This window comes from Vipera berus (assembly GCF_964194415.1).
Source record: "Vipera berus genome assembly, chromosome: 4".
Taxonomy (NCBI): domain Eukaryota; kingdom Metazoa; phylum Chordata; class Lepidosauria; order Squamata; family Viperidae; genus Vipera; species Vipera berus.
The window spans coordinates 35779418-35796318 of NC_138206.1; the positions used below are offsets into that span (position 1 = coordinate 35779418).

General features: G+C 39.3%; 1 protein-coding gene across 6 annotated transcripts in view; it reads left to right on the plus strand.

The window, feature by feature from the left end:
* BBX (BBX high mobility group box domain containing) overlaps positions 1-16901 on the plus strand; it is a 111210-nt gene that overhangs the window by 37631 nt on the left and 56678 nt on the right. For 4 of the 6 annotated variants that reach the window (XM_081326697.1, XM_081326701.1, XM_081326700.1 and 1 more), the window contains one exon: positions 12428-12491. The exons of the other annotated variants lie outside the window; for them this stretch is intronic. In XM_081326697.1, the coding sequence (XP_081182823.1) occupies positions 12428-12491 (64 nt within the window). Of the gene's footprint in view, positions 1-12427; positions 12492-16901 lie in introns of those variants that run through there. 6 annotated transcript variants of the gene reach the window in all.

Here is a 16901-nt window from a genome sequence, read left to right on the forward strand (position 1 = left end):
AAATAACTTCACTGTACACAAAAAGAGAGATCATCTGCAAACTATGTGTCACTGTGGCAGACAACTGATTAAAATGACTTGTTTTGTTGCCTGGAGAAATGCTATCTTACATAATCATCCTAGGTTCTATATTATTAGTAAAAAAAAATAACCTCGTTTATTCTACCTGAGATTACTTGTAATAGTCTAAGACTGAGTTTTGTTTAATCAAAGCATATGTTTAGAGTGTTTTCAGTCTAATTGATAAATGGATATTCTGTAAGTAGGATGCTGTGCATACAGCACCCAACTTAAGTCTATAATTAAAGACATAATGTTTAGCTATGTGTTTGCTTAACAGTTCTAGCACAGAAGCATATCTCCCTGTTCTCAGATTTCCATTTTCCTCTGTAGTTGCAAATACATTCTCTTTAATTTACTGTCATCTTCCTCCTATTTCTTATCAGATTCACTTCCTATGCAATACACAGCTTTTTTTCGGTGGGGGGGCACATACATTTACACCATGAAAATAGTGATGTAGTGTTGTATGAAATGTGAATAGAAGTTAGAAGTAAATCTGTCCTGCTCAAAAAAGTAAGGCATTGCAATTCTCTGCATATCAATACAGAAATAAGTTTCATCTAGATGAGTGGAACTTAACCTCAGGAAACTGAATTGCATGCCTAGTACCTGACAAGATCAGAAGAATAAGTATACTTTTAAGTATAAAATATAACCAAAAAGTGCATATCACTCTTATTAACCAGATCAGTTTTTGCATACAGTATGCTTACAGCAGTAGCTTATATAATAGCCCCTTAGTCAACAAGTAGGAATTAAAATTGCAGATTATTTATTTGTTATTTATTTCAATTGACTATTACAGACACCAACTAATTCTTAAATTTCTACAATATGTTAACAAGACTGTTAGGATTTTAATAGATTTCCTGATCCTAATAGTGTGAAATCTCTAGGGGGATGCTGTTCTAGAGAAGTTGGGTTACATTTGCAAATGATAATGGTTTAAGAGCAGAAGGACCCACTCTTCCTGATCTAACTGAGTAGGCAGAAACAGTTGAGAGCAGACAATGTTCTGATCCATAAAGGGCATTAAAAGTTGCTAACTCCTTGAATTGAACTTGGGAACCAAATAATAGTGCACTTTTGAAGTAATAGTGTCACAAGTCCTAAAATGATACAGGTCCTTAAGTACAAGAACTGCTGTATTATGGACCAGTTGCAGCTTTTGAGTGATCTTCAAGAGCAACCCAGCTACAGTTCATTGCAGTAGTCCAAATGAGAATTGACTAAAGGCTGATTTAGAGTTGCCCACATACCTATGCTGCAAAAGGATTGATGGGTAAGTGGAAATAGCAGAAGGCTGCAGACGGGACAGTGCAAACACATCCCAAATCCCAACTACGGTATGTGTTCTGTAGAGGTGTGCATCCTGCATACTGATTGGTTGATCTGCCTTTCTGTTCTGTGCTTTGCTGTCAAGGCTAGCCAGAATTTAAAATTTCCTCACATATAAAGAAATGCTGTATAACTGTTCCCTTGCGTGCAGTGCCAGAAAAGTCTGCTGAGCCCTGAGGCGCCATCAGGAAGCAATCAGTGCCTCTTGAAATAACACTATAAATGGTATTAAAATCCATTGAAAAGTCAAGTGGTAGTAGAAATCATGAAGGCCTTGGAAAAGAAATCCAGATGCCTGGATGTGTCTATATCTATAAAGATCAAAATAATGCTAACAATGATATTCTATGAAAAAGAAAGATGGACTTTGAAGTTAGATAGCAAGATTATTGAGCATTGCTGTTGAAAAAGATTGCTGCTAACCCTAAAAGATAGACCAGAATGAGAAGTCTACTTTTATTTTAATAGCTGTAATGACAGAATCTTGCATGTCTGAATGTGCTTCCCCTCTCTTTCATTTTGTCTTCCTGCAAACTAGGAAGGTGCTTGTCTGAGACATTTTCAAGCTATATTCTTTGCCAAGGCTTAAGTCCTGCTTATTTCATCGTTGCCCTAATAGCAGATCTTCCTGCTGTCCTTAAAACTATTTCTTGTGCTGTCTCTACTATTCCTAACAATACCATGAGCAGCCAAGAAAACAAACAAATGGATCATCAAGAAAATCAACTCAGAATTTTCATTTTAGGCACAAATGACCAGGCACAAATTGTCCTACTATGAACCTAATGCAAAGACTTAGCTCTTTGGAGAAGGATCTAATGATGGAAAAATTGGACCGAAACAAAAGGACAACCAGCAACAAGGTAGATGAAATCAATTACCATGGCAATGAGTGTGTTTTAGAAGACTATATTGGGCTCCTGGATCATTCTGGGAAATCCTATGTGGTCACTGAGTCAGCACCAACTTGATGGCACATAATCACCAGCAACTATATTGTTATTACTGTTGTTGTTAGTTCAGTCAGTTAGCCTTTTCATAAAGAAACTTCTCTTTCTTTCAAGAATAATCCTGGAATGTGTTTTATAAAACCTTCAGTCTAGATTAGGTAACATTTTAAATACACATACAAAATTATTCAGAAATTCAGCAGTTAACACTAGTAGACTGGAAATCTGAAAGTAATAGAAAATTGTGTGTCTGGTCTTGGAAAAGGGTTTTTTATTTGTACATTTTAAAGTAAGATTTCTTGTTGAATTGTAATATATTTTTGCTCTTTGCTGCTTAGGAGCTATTTAGTAATGTGAGAAACCTTTACTAGCAAGCTAAATTCTCCTTGTTACAGAATCAGTGGAGGCAACATTGAAAGACCAAATTAGGTGTCAGGACCCACCTCAATCCACATCTTAGGAAATAAGAACTCTTGGATGCAAGTTTAGTCCAAAAGGAAAATGTTTACTAGGATGGAATCGATTGTGGGAATACAAGACGGGATCTGACAAAAGTTACATTTCAATCCTATATAAACCATTCCCATTTCAGCCCCTCCCCTCATCCATTTGGTCAGGCTGTCGTCAGTTGCTAGGTGTCAGGGCCTTCCATGGGAAAGGGAACTCTCCTTGGTTTTATGGTTATTGCTTTCCTTTTTAGTTATAAATGAAGATACAATCCAGACCTGTCTTGCCCCCCTCCCTTCCCCAGTTAAGACATCCCCTGTTGTTTGAAAATCGCTTTAGTAACCATCCTCTCCCCCCCCTCGGAGAGATGGCAGAATCCTCAGAAATAGCACGTTGTTCTACCTATACAATTATGAAATGTGATATAAATGGATTCTGACATTCGGCTCTCCTTTCAGAAAAAAGATGAGTCCATCTGTGGGGAAAGAAAACATATAAATGTTAGCCTGGTTTGTTTGGATATTCTGTATGAAACCTCTTAAGCAACTTAGGTGCTTTAACATGGAGTTTGTTAACTCACTCATTTTCTGAGGAGGGGAGGTGTTTCCATGCCACTAAATATTGTATCGTTCCATGGTGTTTTCTGGAATCTAAGATTTCTTTCACTTCAAAATGTTGTTCTCCTTCCACCATGATGGGTGGTGGTGGTGGTGGGATTTTTTCTCGTAGTGGTGATTGTTGTTCTCTCTTTAATAGACTGCAGTGGAAGGTTGGGTGTATTCGTCTAAGATTTTTGGGTAGTTCTAATTCAACTGTTACTGGGTTTATGATTCTTTTAATTGGAAAGGGTCCAATATATTTTGGTCCTAGTTTTTTACAGGGTTGGAGTGATTTCAGGTATTTTGTGGATAAATATACCATCTCTCCTACCCTAAATGGTGTGGGATCGGTTCTTTTTTTGTCTGCCTGTGTCTTGTATGCTTTTCTGGCATCTTCCAATGCTTTCCTAACAATTGGCCATGTATTTTGTAATTGAGCAATCCATTCCTTCAGATCAGGGATAACCGGTTCTTTTGGGGTTAGTTCTGGTATTGGGTTGAAACTCTGGCCTGTAGCTACTTGAAAAGGAGTGTAACCTGTGCTTGAGTGGACTGCATTATTATATGCTACTTCTGCAAAAGGCAGTAGGTCCGTCCAGTCGGACTGCTGAAAATTAATATAGCATCTCAGATATTGTTCAAGTATATTATTGAGTCTTTCAGAAGCTCCGTCTGTCTGAGGATGGTGACTAGATGACAGTCCTTGGGTGGTTCCTAAGAGGGATAAAAATTCTTTCCAAAATGCCGACGTAAATTGCACCCCTCTGTCAGATATGATGCGTTGTGGTACCCCGTGCAATCTGTAAATATGCTGTACAAAAAGTTTTGCTAATGCTTTTGCAGTCGGGATTTTTTGGCAAGGTATGAAATGTACTTGCTTAGAGAACAGATCTGTGACAGTCCAGACTACGGTGTTTCCATTACTTTCTGGCAGTTCTACGATAAAATCCATGGCTATTTCTTTCCATGGGGCTGAGGGGTTTGCCACCGGTTGTAACAGACCTGGCGGTTTCCCTTGCAGTCTTTTGGCCATCGCGCAAATTTGACAGCTACCCACATATCTTTCTATGTCCTTTTTCATAGATGGCCACCAAAATTGCCTTTTAGTTAAGTGTAAGGTTTTTACAAAGCCAAAGTGTCCTGCTGATTTTGTATCATGGCACATGTTAGTAATGCCCACCTCAACGAGAATGCCTCTTTTTCCCATATTGGCCAGCGTTGTTCTGTTTCTGTGAGTTTTCTGGATCTGTATGCGCATGGTTGCAATGTCCCCCCATCATTTTCTTGTAATAGTACGGCTCCTACCGCTACATCACTCGCATCTGCCTGTATTACAAAAGGTTTGTCGGGATCTGGGTGTTTTAGGACAGGTTCAGCAGAAAAAAGTCTCTTTAGCCTCTCAAATGCTGCTTGACATTCCATTGACCATTTCAGAGGCTGGCTGGGTTTCACGGGTGACCCCCCTTCGTTTTCAACAAATTTGTGAGGGGCATGGCTATTTGGCCAAATGCGGGGATGAATTGGCGGTAGAAGTTTGCAAACCCCAGGAAACTTTGCAATTGCTTCCGTGTGCGGGGGGGTGCCCACTCTAGTACTGCCCTGACCTTCTCAGGGTCCATTTCGATGCCCTCTGGAGATATGCGATATCCCAGGTAGTCGATTTTTTCCTGATGGAATTCACACTTCGATAATTTAGCATATAAGTGGGCAGCTCGCAACTTCTTCAGGACTGCTCTGACTAGTTTGATATGTTCCTCTTTGGTTTCTGTGAAGATAAGGATGTCATCGAGGTAAACCAGGACCCCCTTATATAGGTGCTCTCTCAGCACGTCATTAATTAATTGCATAAAGACTGCGGGGGCCCCTTGCAGTCCGAATGGCAATACTTTGAATTGATAGCACCCCATTGGGCAGTTGAATGCAGTCTTCCATTCGTCTCCTTCCTTAATCCTAATACGGTAGTATGCTTCCCTCAGGTCTAGTTTGGTAAAAATCTTTCCTTTCGATAGGTGGGATAACATATCCTTCATTAGGGGAAGGGGGTACAGATTACATTCACTAATTGTGTTCAAATTTCTATAGTCCACAACCAAACGAAAGGACCCATCCTTCTTCTCCCTGAACAGAACCGGGGCGGCCACTTTGGGTTTGGCAGGCTCAATAAATCCTCTTTCTAAGTTTTTCTTTATGAATCTCTCCATTTCTGCCATTTCCCTTGGGCTCATGGCATACATCCTGGGTTTTGGGAGTTTTGCCCCAGGTTTGAATTCTATGGTGCAGTCTGTGGGGCGGTGGGGGGGAAGCTCATCTGCTCTTTCCTCACTGAAAACCTCAGCCAGGTCCCTGTATTCCTCCGGTATCTCTGGTAATCCCTTCTCTTTCCCCACTGCTGCTGTCTCCTCCCTCTGGGTTGGGGGGGTGCTTTTGGAGTCTAAGTTCTTCTGCCCCCCCTTTGGGAAATTGAGTTCTGCTGTCCTCCAGTTTATCCCGGGGTTCCATTTCTTCAGCCATTCCAGTCCTAGGATCATTGGGCATTCCATGCCTGGGGCCACTATAAACGTTATGTCCTCCTCATGGGGCCCCAGTGATAGGTGGATTGGTAAAGTGGCTAGGGTGGCTGGTCCTCCCCCTGCTATTGTCCCATCTAATTGACTAAAAGAGATTGGTTGTTTTAGCCTCCTCACTGGGATGCTCAATCTCTCCACCAGTGTTGGGCTGATAAGGCAGCGGTTGCACCCAGAGTCTATCAGGGCTTTTATTTAGGCTGCTTCAGGCATAGGGGAAGCTAATATAGTCACTGTCTTAAGTATGGGTGGAAGGGGTCCACTTACCAATGGTTCTCCCTCTGAGCTGTCTTCCGAGTTGTCCACCGTCCCTGCGGTGCAGGCCGGAGTCCAGTCCCAGTTCCTGGCAGGAATTGTGGACTCTACAGCCTCTGTCCCCTTCATGGAAGATTCTTTTGTGTTGCCTTGGGGCTTCCCCGGCTTCTTGGAGGATGATGCCTCTGGTTTTCATGGGGGGGCTTTTGAACGACATTCTGCAGCACGGTGGCCCTCTCTCCTGCAGTTGAAGCAACTTGTTGATTTTTTGGCTGTGGCTGGTGGTTTTTCCCCCTCGCGTGTTTGCTCGGGTGGCAGGCGGCCCCATGGTTTTCCTCTGCGGTGTCTCTTCAGTAGGTCTATTTCCACTTCCTCCGCCAGGATGTACCAGTCATCGAGGTGGGGTGGGTCTCCTCGAGGCAGGCAAGCATCATACAGGTCGTAGTTCAGACCGTCTTTGAAGTGGCTAAGGAGGATGTCTTCTGGCCAGTTCAGCTTGCTGGCAATGGCTCGGAATTCTTGGGTATAATCAGCCACTGCTCGCCTGCCCTGCCTCACCGTTTTGATTCTCTCCCGGGCCTTACGGTCAGCCAAAGGATCCTCGAACCGTCGCCTCAAAGATGACATGAATCGGTTGAAGTCGTTGAGTTCTGGGGCGTTGGAGTCATGCAAGTTCACCACCCAGTCTGCAGCCGTCCCGTCCAGGGCAGATTGCACAATTCGGATGCGTGTTTTGTCACTGGGGATGTCCCGTCCGTACTCTTCCATGTAGCTGAGGACTTGGGTTAGGAAAAATCCCAGTCGTGATGGCTCCCCCTTGAATTTGACTTCCAGGGGCGGGAGTCTTTGGCTGGAGCGTTGTCTGCGCCGTGGCCGGTATCGCTCCTCATCCTGGTCCCCATCTGTGGTTCTGGGCGGGGTGGGTACTGCTGAGGCAGCAATTCCTGTTCCATTGGATGGCCCCGGGGTTTCAGGTGTTGGATCCCCTCCGTTACCTTTCCAGTTGCGTCCCCAGGCGCTGCCTCGGTTGCGATTTTCAGCTCTCTCCTCCCTCAGTGAACTCAGGGTTGCTTTCATCAGATCAATGGCCTTTTCCAGGATCCGCTCCTCCTCGCTGGCATGCAGGGAACTCTCCATCTCTTGCCTCCATTCCGGTTGGTGGTTACTACGCCTCAGGGTCGTTTCTCCCGAAGCCTTTTCCCACTCACTTTTCCTTCCAACGCCCATCGACCACCGGGGTTTTTGGTCGTACTGCTCCACCGCTTCTTCCCCGGGGGAATATGCTGCTTCAGCTTCCCATTGTCTCTGGGATTCCATTTGGGGGGAAGACTCCCCCTCCATGGGGCTTCCCTCCTCTCTTGCTTCGTCGCCAGACATTGTATTTGTTGCAAAGTCCCCCGGTAAGGTTTTCCCTTCCAGGTTGACTCTTAAAGCAGATCCCGTCTACTGTCAGGACCCACCTCAATCCACATCTTAGGAAATAAGAACTCTTGGATGCAAGTTTAGTCCAAAAGGAAAATGTTTACTAGGATGGAATCGATTGTGGGAATACAAGACGGGATCTGACAAAAGTTACATTTCAATCCTATATAAACCATTCCCATTTCAGCCCCTCCCCTCATCCATTTGGTCAGGCTGTCGTCAGTTGCTAGGTGTCAGGGCCTTCCATGGGAAAGGGAACTCTCCTTGGTTTTATGGTTATTGCTTTCCTTTTTAGTTGTAAATGAAGATACAATCCAGACCTGTCTGTCCCCCTCCCTTCCCCATTTAAGACATCCCCTGTTGTTTGAAAATCGCTTTAGTAACCATCCTCTCCCCCCCCCTCGGAGAGATGGCAGAATCCTCAGAAATAGCATGTTGTTCTACCTATACAATTATGAAATGTGATATAAATGGATTCTGACATTAGGGACAGATCATCATGGAGAAAATTTAGGTAGTCGCTAAAAGTCAACACTGACTCAATGGCATCTAATGATTTTTTTTCAGAAGGTCTTTGTAATTCAATCATTTTAAATTGGAAAATATGGTGCTTTCAAATATTCATTATTACATTTATTGGTAATCCATCCAAATATTTGTTAACAATATTACTAATTGAGAAAGAAAAAAACAATGTGGCAATCCAAGAGGGAATTAATTAGTAAGGATTTGCAAAGCATTCAAAAGAAGCACTTCACAGTTTTTGTTCATATGAATTATGCACTACATCTTGAAGCATTAAAGTTGTCATCAAATTCAGAAGGGTGGTAAAGCTGCTTTAGAGACTGTTGGCTGTGTATTTGTGTTTGTGCTTGCATAATTGTTTCATTGGTAATCCCTCCAGAAATAATGCCTTTGCAAAATAGGAATAACCTTCAAAGCAGCCATGTTTAAGTGGAATAGAATAGAATAGAATAGAATAGAATAGAATAGAATAGAATAGAATAGAATAGAATAGAGCTGGAAGGGACCTTGGAGGTCTTCTGGTCCAGCCCCCCGCTCAAGTAGGAGAACCTATACCAGGGGTCAGCAACCTGAAACAGTGAAAGAGCCACTTGGAACTGGTTCCCTCACAAAAGGAAAAACTGGGAGCTGCAAAAAAGTGTGCTCATGCGCGTACATGTGCGCATGCGCAGAACAGGGTTTGACTGAAGAGTAGAGCCAAGGCGAGATATGCACCTACCCTGCATATTTGAATTGATTGGTTGAACTTTTTTAGTCCCACTTTTTTTTTTTTTTTGACTGCATATGGCAGAGGACTGGGAGCCGCAGGAGACGGCTGAAAGAGCCGCATGCGGCTCCGGAGCCGCGGGTTGCAGACCTGTGACCTATACCATCTCAGACAAGTGACTGTCTACTGTTCCAAAGAACATTACTGTTTTAATGTGATAGATACATTGTTATATTCACAGCTTGTAAAGCACTTCTTTCAACTACATTGTATACCCTATTAAGTTTTAAATAGTGTTAATTCTTAATTTCTTCACTTATTTCAACATCTCCCATATGTGAGGTGACTCTATTCTTCTTTTGTTGAAATTCATCATGCAATTCAACATATTTGATTGTAATGTTAATTAATATAAAACTAAATAAGTAGTGATACTAAATTTCCTCTGCTAAAACTGACTAAAGGTTAGACACCTGCAAATGATTCCAGTAGTTGAAGATGTCCAAGTGACTGGAAGTCAGGTATCCATTCCAGCATGCAAAGATGCTGCTCTAATGACTAGTGTAATTCTTAATTAAAATGAAAATTAGCAGGAGGTAGAGAATGACACCCATGCAAGTCGCTGATAATAGTATTAAGAGATTAATTCATTCTCTGAAACCACAGAAAGATTTAAATTTCAGTGAGGTGTTAGCTTTGTAATCCAATTCTGTAGATATCTACTCACAAGAAAACTACCTTTTATTTATAAGAAATTATTAATAATAATATCTAAACGTCTGGAAAGTAAGGAGTCTAGATGAGGAAGAGTTGACTGGCTCAACCCTGGCATGGTTGTGATATTATCTTACTGTATATAAAAACAAAGTCCCATATTTTTTCCCATGTGCTTACCCATCAAACCTAAAAGAAAAGCCTCCAGTTCAGTGATACATTTACTCTAAGAATTCTCGTTCATATCTGATCCCAATAAATATTAGCCACCAAATCTGATCCCAATAACTATTAGCCGACAAAGGTGATAAAAAGTGCCTTCAGAGATGTTACATCTCTAACATATGTTTAACATTCCAGTTATACTTCTTTGATAATCTATTAGGTGTTAAATAACATAATTATCTTGTAAAAGGTCTGTTTAAATTATAACTCAAAGTGAATTTTAATTCCTTCCATATAATCTCCCACTGATTTAGCATAATTTGTGCAAAAGAAATTGCCCATTTAGTCATAAAATCTTTAACTTACTGATCTTATATATTCAATAAATGTTTATGCATCTTGGCAAAATGATGTTCCATCGTTAGTATACAAATCCATTCACATTCAGTTTTCTCATTTGTAAAACCAAAGTTCTTATCTCAGTTACATCTTTCTAACAGTTGAACATAAACCATTGACAGTTAAAACCCTCCTTTTCCAGTGGTTCCCTGATTTAAAGTCTCCTTCAAAAAATTAATAAATCTCCTTAAGTCAACCAGCTTTGTGTAGATATCATTTTTCCTCTGAAAAGTTTATTGGGATGGCAATAATAGAGTAATTTTGGAAGCCAATCTCAGTTTATATCTATTCCAACCTTCAGTACAGCATGAAAATCTGTTAACCTTCGATTTGTCATGCCACCCAAATCTCAAACCATATCCTTTCCTATCCAGTAACCTCCTATTTTTCAAAGTGAGCCAGTCTTTTATCCATACCAAACAGCAGCAAAATACAATTTTAAATAATATAATCCTAACCTTATCTCTCTCTTTGACATCTTGCAACAATTCATGTTTAATTTTTCCCCTTGCTATAAAAACATTTATGTAAGTTATTGATATTGATGTCAGCAAAAAGTACTGATATTGATGTCTGCAAAAAAGATTTAAACTTACTGAGTAATGTCTGTTTTACATCATAATTACTAACAGAAATCTGTTTTGAAAATTAGTAGATACAAGTTATGCATATGTGTGATATTTGATTTTCTTTAACTGAATCCAACTCTTAGAGACTGCCTAGGCATGTCCATGCAATTCCCTTGGCAAGATTTCAGAAGTGGTTTGCCATTGCCTGCTTTCTAGGGCTGAGAGAGAATGACTACCCCACAGTCATCCATTTGGCTTTGTGCTTAACACTGGACTAGAACTCCAGGTCTCCTGGTTTCTAGCCTGCTACTTTAATCAAAGGTGAATTGTGAAATGTAGTAGTTAAAAGGGGGAAAAACTTATCAAAGTTTTGATGTGCGTTTAAACAGGAAGCATTGCTTTCCCCTCCAAACAAGTAAGGCAGTGTTCTAGAACATTGAACTTGAAATATTCTAGATCACAATGTGCAAAGTAGTGAGGATTCCTGTATGTTTAGCTAAATAGATTTCTTCAGACAGCAATAGATAAATGACTTATGGTGATAACTTCATCAGTATAAAATTGCTATGGTCTACTTGAGGCAGATTATGTAAACTGCTAAATCAAGCCAAATATATATTTTTTATAATATTAGCACAGCCTTTTGCAAATTGGTACCAACCAGGTAGATTGAGTTTCTGAGAACTATCAGCCAACAGCATATCAATCAGCCATGCTCGCCAGGAATTCTGAAATAAATTGTCCCAATATATCAGGCTTCACTGAACAAGCAAATACATTTTTGTATGAAGGATCCTTGGTGCTCTCTGAGCTCGTTTGTTTTCTTGCAGACTTTGCATTACCCAAAGTAGGTAACATCATCAGTGCTATCAGTTTATATTTTGGTGTCTTGGCAGAAGCTGGGACACGTAACAGGCGCTCACTCTGTTACGCGGCACTCGGGATTTGACCCGCCAAACTGCTGACCTTCTGATCGACAAGCTCAGCGTCCCAACCCACTGAGCCACCACGTCCCTTGTTATAAGATACATATACTATAATTTACCATTTTTTCACATAATAAATAAAATTTCATATTAAAGATTATTGTTTTCTAATATATATTTACAAGCATGCATAATTACATTACGCGGTGGTTCAGCGGGTTAGGACGCTGAGCTTGTCGATCAGAAGGTCGGCACTTTGGCGGGTCGAATCCCCAGTGCCGCGTAACAGAGTGAGCGCCTGTTACTCGTCCCAGCTTCTGCCAACCTAGCAGTTCGAAAACATGTAAAAATGCAAGTAGAAAAATAGGGACCCCTATGGTGGGAAGGTAACAGCATTCCGTGCGCCTTTGGTGTCTAGTCATGCCAGCCACATGACCACGGAGACGTCCTCGGACAAGCGCTGGATCTTCGGCTTTGAAACGGAGATGAGCACCGGCCCCTAGAGTTGGAAACGACTAGCATGCATGTGCGGGGGAACCTTTACCTTTACCTATAATTACAAAACTAACTTACATTATGTTCAACTGTTGAATGGGTGCCCTATGTATTAGATGAAGAATTCAACAGATTGAAGTAATATCTTATTACTTCTTACATGAGAATCAACCCATTGGATCACTAGGATTTACTTGTGAATTGATAATTTATAGGAGGTTATCCATGATGGCCCCAAAAGAAATTGTGGCCTAATAATGCACATTTGCTTACTGGAGATTTCTCTTCAGTCCCTTTAGCACATGGAATCCTTCACAGATACTACTGTACATTGCTGTTCTGGATGAGTGGAAGGTAAATGTGTTTTTTATGAAGTTCTGTTATATGAAGTCAACATATTTATGCCTCATATGTTTTTATTCTACTTCATCTATTTGTACATTGCTTAAAACTAAGCTTTTGGGGAAAAATGAAATAGGGTATCTGGTAGGGACAACTCAGAAACTTTTTTTTACCCAATGTAGGTAAAACTTTAAGTCAATTTAAATATTCTGTTGTGATTGGGTGATGAGTTTTTTGTTTTGGTCATGTTTATTCAGTATATATTGGAGTTGGTTACCCTTTGAGAGCTGTTTGGAATGAAATCTCATTTTTAATGTATATTGATTAATGTACATTTAAAGTGACAATAAAGTTATTATTCTGTTCTGTTCTATTTGTGTGTTTTTACCCAAAGACAAAAAACATTTTTATCTAATTTGAGGTAATTTACTCAGGTTTAGGGAGCACTGTTTTAAGCTAACAAAGATAAATGTTAAATTTGGTTTCTATTGAGTCAAACATGACTAAAAGTATGTAAGATGTCCTCAATAGGAGTATGCAATCGAAAGATTACAGCATTTCCTTTGTATCGGAGAGCATCTTATAGATATCTTCAAAAAATCCTTTAGACTTATACTAAAGGATTTTTTGAAGATATCTATAAGATGCTCTCCGATACAAAGGAAATGCTGTAATCTTTCGATTGCATACTCCTATTGAGGACATCTTACATACTTTTAGTCATGTTTAATGACTATATGTGTAATTGAATCAAACCATGATGATGAGCAGAACAGTCTTTGAGAATACTACAGAATCTTTATGACATATCTTCATGACTTGACAAGCTATTTCTGAGTGGTCTATTTTTTATTTTTTTTTTTAATTCCATTTATATCCCCGCCCTTCTCCGAAGACTCAGGGCGGCTTACAAGCTTAGCAGTAGCCTTCATTCTATGTATACGCCTGCTTATTAGGGCTTTCACACACACCCCCAAGCGGCATTATTACAAAGTCAGTTTAATTGCCCCCAACATATTTATGTCTATTATTTAATAATACAAGGGAAATTGACTGACAGGTCTATATCAGATCCCTCTAAGGAAACAACTGCTTATTAACTTATTAATTTTATACTGATTTTCTACTTACTAACTTACTATGTATTCTATTACATTTATTTAATATATGGATATGTTGGATGTGTATGGAGTTTATTTGTGTATGGAGATGCCAGGAAACTACAGTGATAGTACAGAGTATTTTTTTTACTGCCGAGAATTGCTAGTCTATTTTGTTCACATTTGTGCTCTATTTAGAGTGCACCATAGGGGGCAGACTAGCTCTACACTCAGAAAGGTTCAATGGCATTATGCAGCAGTGAGCCAGAGCTTCTCCCTCCACTGATGTCACCTCATACTTGGATGTTGTATTAGGGAAAGTCTGGCAACGACTGGATTCATACTACCGCACAAAATGCCATTATTTTCTCACCAAAGTGGTACCTATTTACCTACTTGCATGTAACATGCTTTTGAACTTATAGATTGGCTAGAGGCAACACAGTTTTAGGACTTGAACCACCAGAGCAAAGACCACTTTCTGCACCTTTAAGCTACTGAGCACCTCTTAAGCATTACAGTTGTAAATAGACACAATATGTAAAAATGTGAGGTGGATAGACTCGTTCATTGTGCTAAGCAGTTATATATTGTAATTATAAATTTATTAAACCAAAGAGAGATATTCACACATCATACTAAATCATGAATCATGGTTTATAAATCACAGTCTGGATTTATGCAGAACCATACTGCATTGTAGTGGACACAGAAAATAACATCATAACTTAATTTACTGTCTGCTTTTTAGAATACATTAAATCTTCAACCTAAAGTGTTAGGGATTTTTGTTTAGATTTGTTTTGATCCTAAAATGTGATTTGTTCTTCTTATTTTTGCCCCAATACAGAATTCAAATATTTGCCGATCAAATTTATTTATTTATTATTGGGACTTATATGCCGCCCTATCTCCTGAAGGACTCAGGGCGGCTAACAACAATAAAATACAATAATACAGAAGTTAAAAGAAAATTAAATTAATGGCCCCTGTAGAATAAATTAAAATTAAAATAAGTTAAAAATTAAAAACATAATTAAAATCCCTGTCAGTCCAGGTCAGCCTGATGGAAAAGAAGTGTTTTGAGGCCGTGGCGAAATGACCAGAGATTTTTTGGGATAATCATATGGGTGGATATCAACCATTCCTAGCTTTCTTTCACAGTGCTCAGTCTTTCTGGCCCTATTGTGTTACTATTATTAGGTTATTATTTCTGGTTAACAAAAAAATTCACTTGGATAATTTAATAGCATATTATCCCAGACTTATTATTAATATCAAACATCTACTGTTGCTGTGAAATTATCTACTGGATATGCACCTTCATGGATTTTTTAAAAAAAATACTGATATTATTTTGGTTCTCTTTTCTTAAGATTTGGAGTCTATGAAAGTAAATTGGTTTGATACTGTTCATTTATATACTGTTCTGCAACTATTAAAATACAAGTAATTAAAATTAGAGAACAAAGTAGAACTATCAAACCTATGTATTAAGTTATAAATCATAATACATGGCATGTGGAATACAAAAATGTTTTTGCAAACTCACCTATTTAACAATTGGCACACATACACACATACGTGTGTTTGTGTGTGTGTGTTTCTGGCTTTGTGGTTTTATTGATATTGTAAAATTTCTAGCATGATAAGATTTTAATATTGATATAGATCAAGTCTGGGAGATCTTTTTGATAACTTGCATATATTAACATTTGTAAATGGGAAATGATGTATTGTAGAGTGAGTAATGACAGTATTTAAATATTCCCTTTATATAGGAGGTATTGGAGGAGGTAGGATTTGAAATATTCTTTCTTTTTATTTTCAAACTAAGTACATTACAATTCTTAACATTTTCTACTTAAAAGTGTCAAACTCTGGCAACCAGGTTTTAACAAACCTGTTCACACCAGGAACCATAAAAAGGACTTTATAGCTTCATGCAATTTGGCATCTCAAGTTTTCAATCTCTGTTTTAGAGATTAATAATGTTCATAATAAATTTTAGCATACATAATTTTCTCCTTTCAAATTGTATGAGATTTCTCTATTTAGGGTCACACACAAACATATATATGCACAGTTGTTAAGGTGTTGACCTAAAAATCAGAAGACCGTGAGTTGTAGTTCTGTGTTAGGTGTGAAAGCTGGCTGACTTTGGCCAGTTACTTTGTCAGCCCAACCCATCTCGTAGGCCTTTTGTGAAGAAAATAGGAAGAGGATAGAGTGCTGTGTATTTAGTCTTTCTTGATTCTGTGACATTCAGTCACCCTTGAGTCTTCCAAATATGTTGAGATATTATTATCATCCTAACCAATTAGGTGATTGCTGACCTTGTGAATGCTAGAAATTGTACAGTAATTTATGGTATCTGGAAATCAACAGGCTGTCTTAATTGAAGTGTCAAGTTAAATGTGTTTATTTGGGTATAAACAATTTATAAATACATTTAGGCTTTATGAACAAGTAGCAGCTGTGGGTGCTTTGCAGAACTTCATCTCATGCACAAGTTGTGGCCTTTACTAGATTGGGAGGCCCTTCAGACAGTCACTTATCCCCTAGTCAATCATGGTTCAACTATAAATGGAATTAAAATAAAATAAATAAATAAATAAAGCAAAGAGCTCTGCATTGGACTGACCTCGAAGACCACTTGGAAGGTTCCATTGGTCCGAACACAACATTGCTTCTGAGTGGTGGGCATAGCTTGGCCATGTGGTACCTTTGCTCTGAGAGTTGCACTGGCTGTCACTTTGCTTTCAGGTGTGATTCAAAGTGCTGTTTATGACTTATAAATCTTTGCATGTCATGGAGCTTGGTTATTTGAGGGACCACCTATCTCCAGTGGTGTCTGTCCATCAGTGTGAGGTGGCAGGGTTGGTGAGCTTCAGGTCTCTTCAATTTAAGAGCATTATCTTTCAGGCATTCTCTGTCATACTTTCTGTCTTTGGAATGAAGTTCCTCTGAAAATCTGTGTACCTCCTACCCTGGCATTCTGGAAGGCTTTAAAGACCTGTCTGTTCTTCCAAGCTTCAGGCTAGATCCTTCCTTATATGATGTGCTTTTTGGTATTGTTGCCACACCATCATCTTGTTCTTTCTTTTATTTTCTTTTGTTCTTATTTTTCTTGTTCTTTATTTTGTCAATAATTATTCATATTGTATTTTTGTTGTTGTTACATTGTGAGCCAGCCAGAGCCGTCCGAAATTGGGCAGTGCTTAAACTGAATTAGTTTAATTAAACTTATCATTTCCTTACTATTTTTGTTTAAGTGCTTTAAAATCTTAGGTGGTAGAAATAAGAGTTGAATTATGAGAAA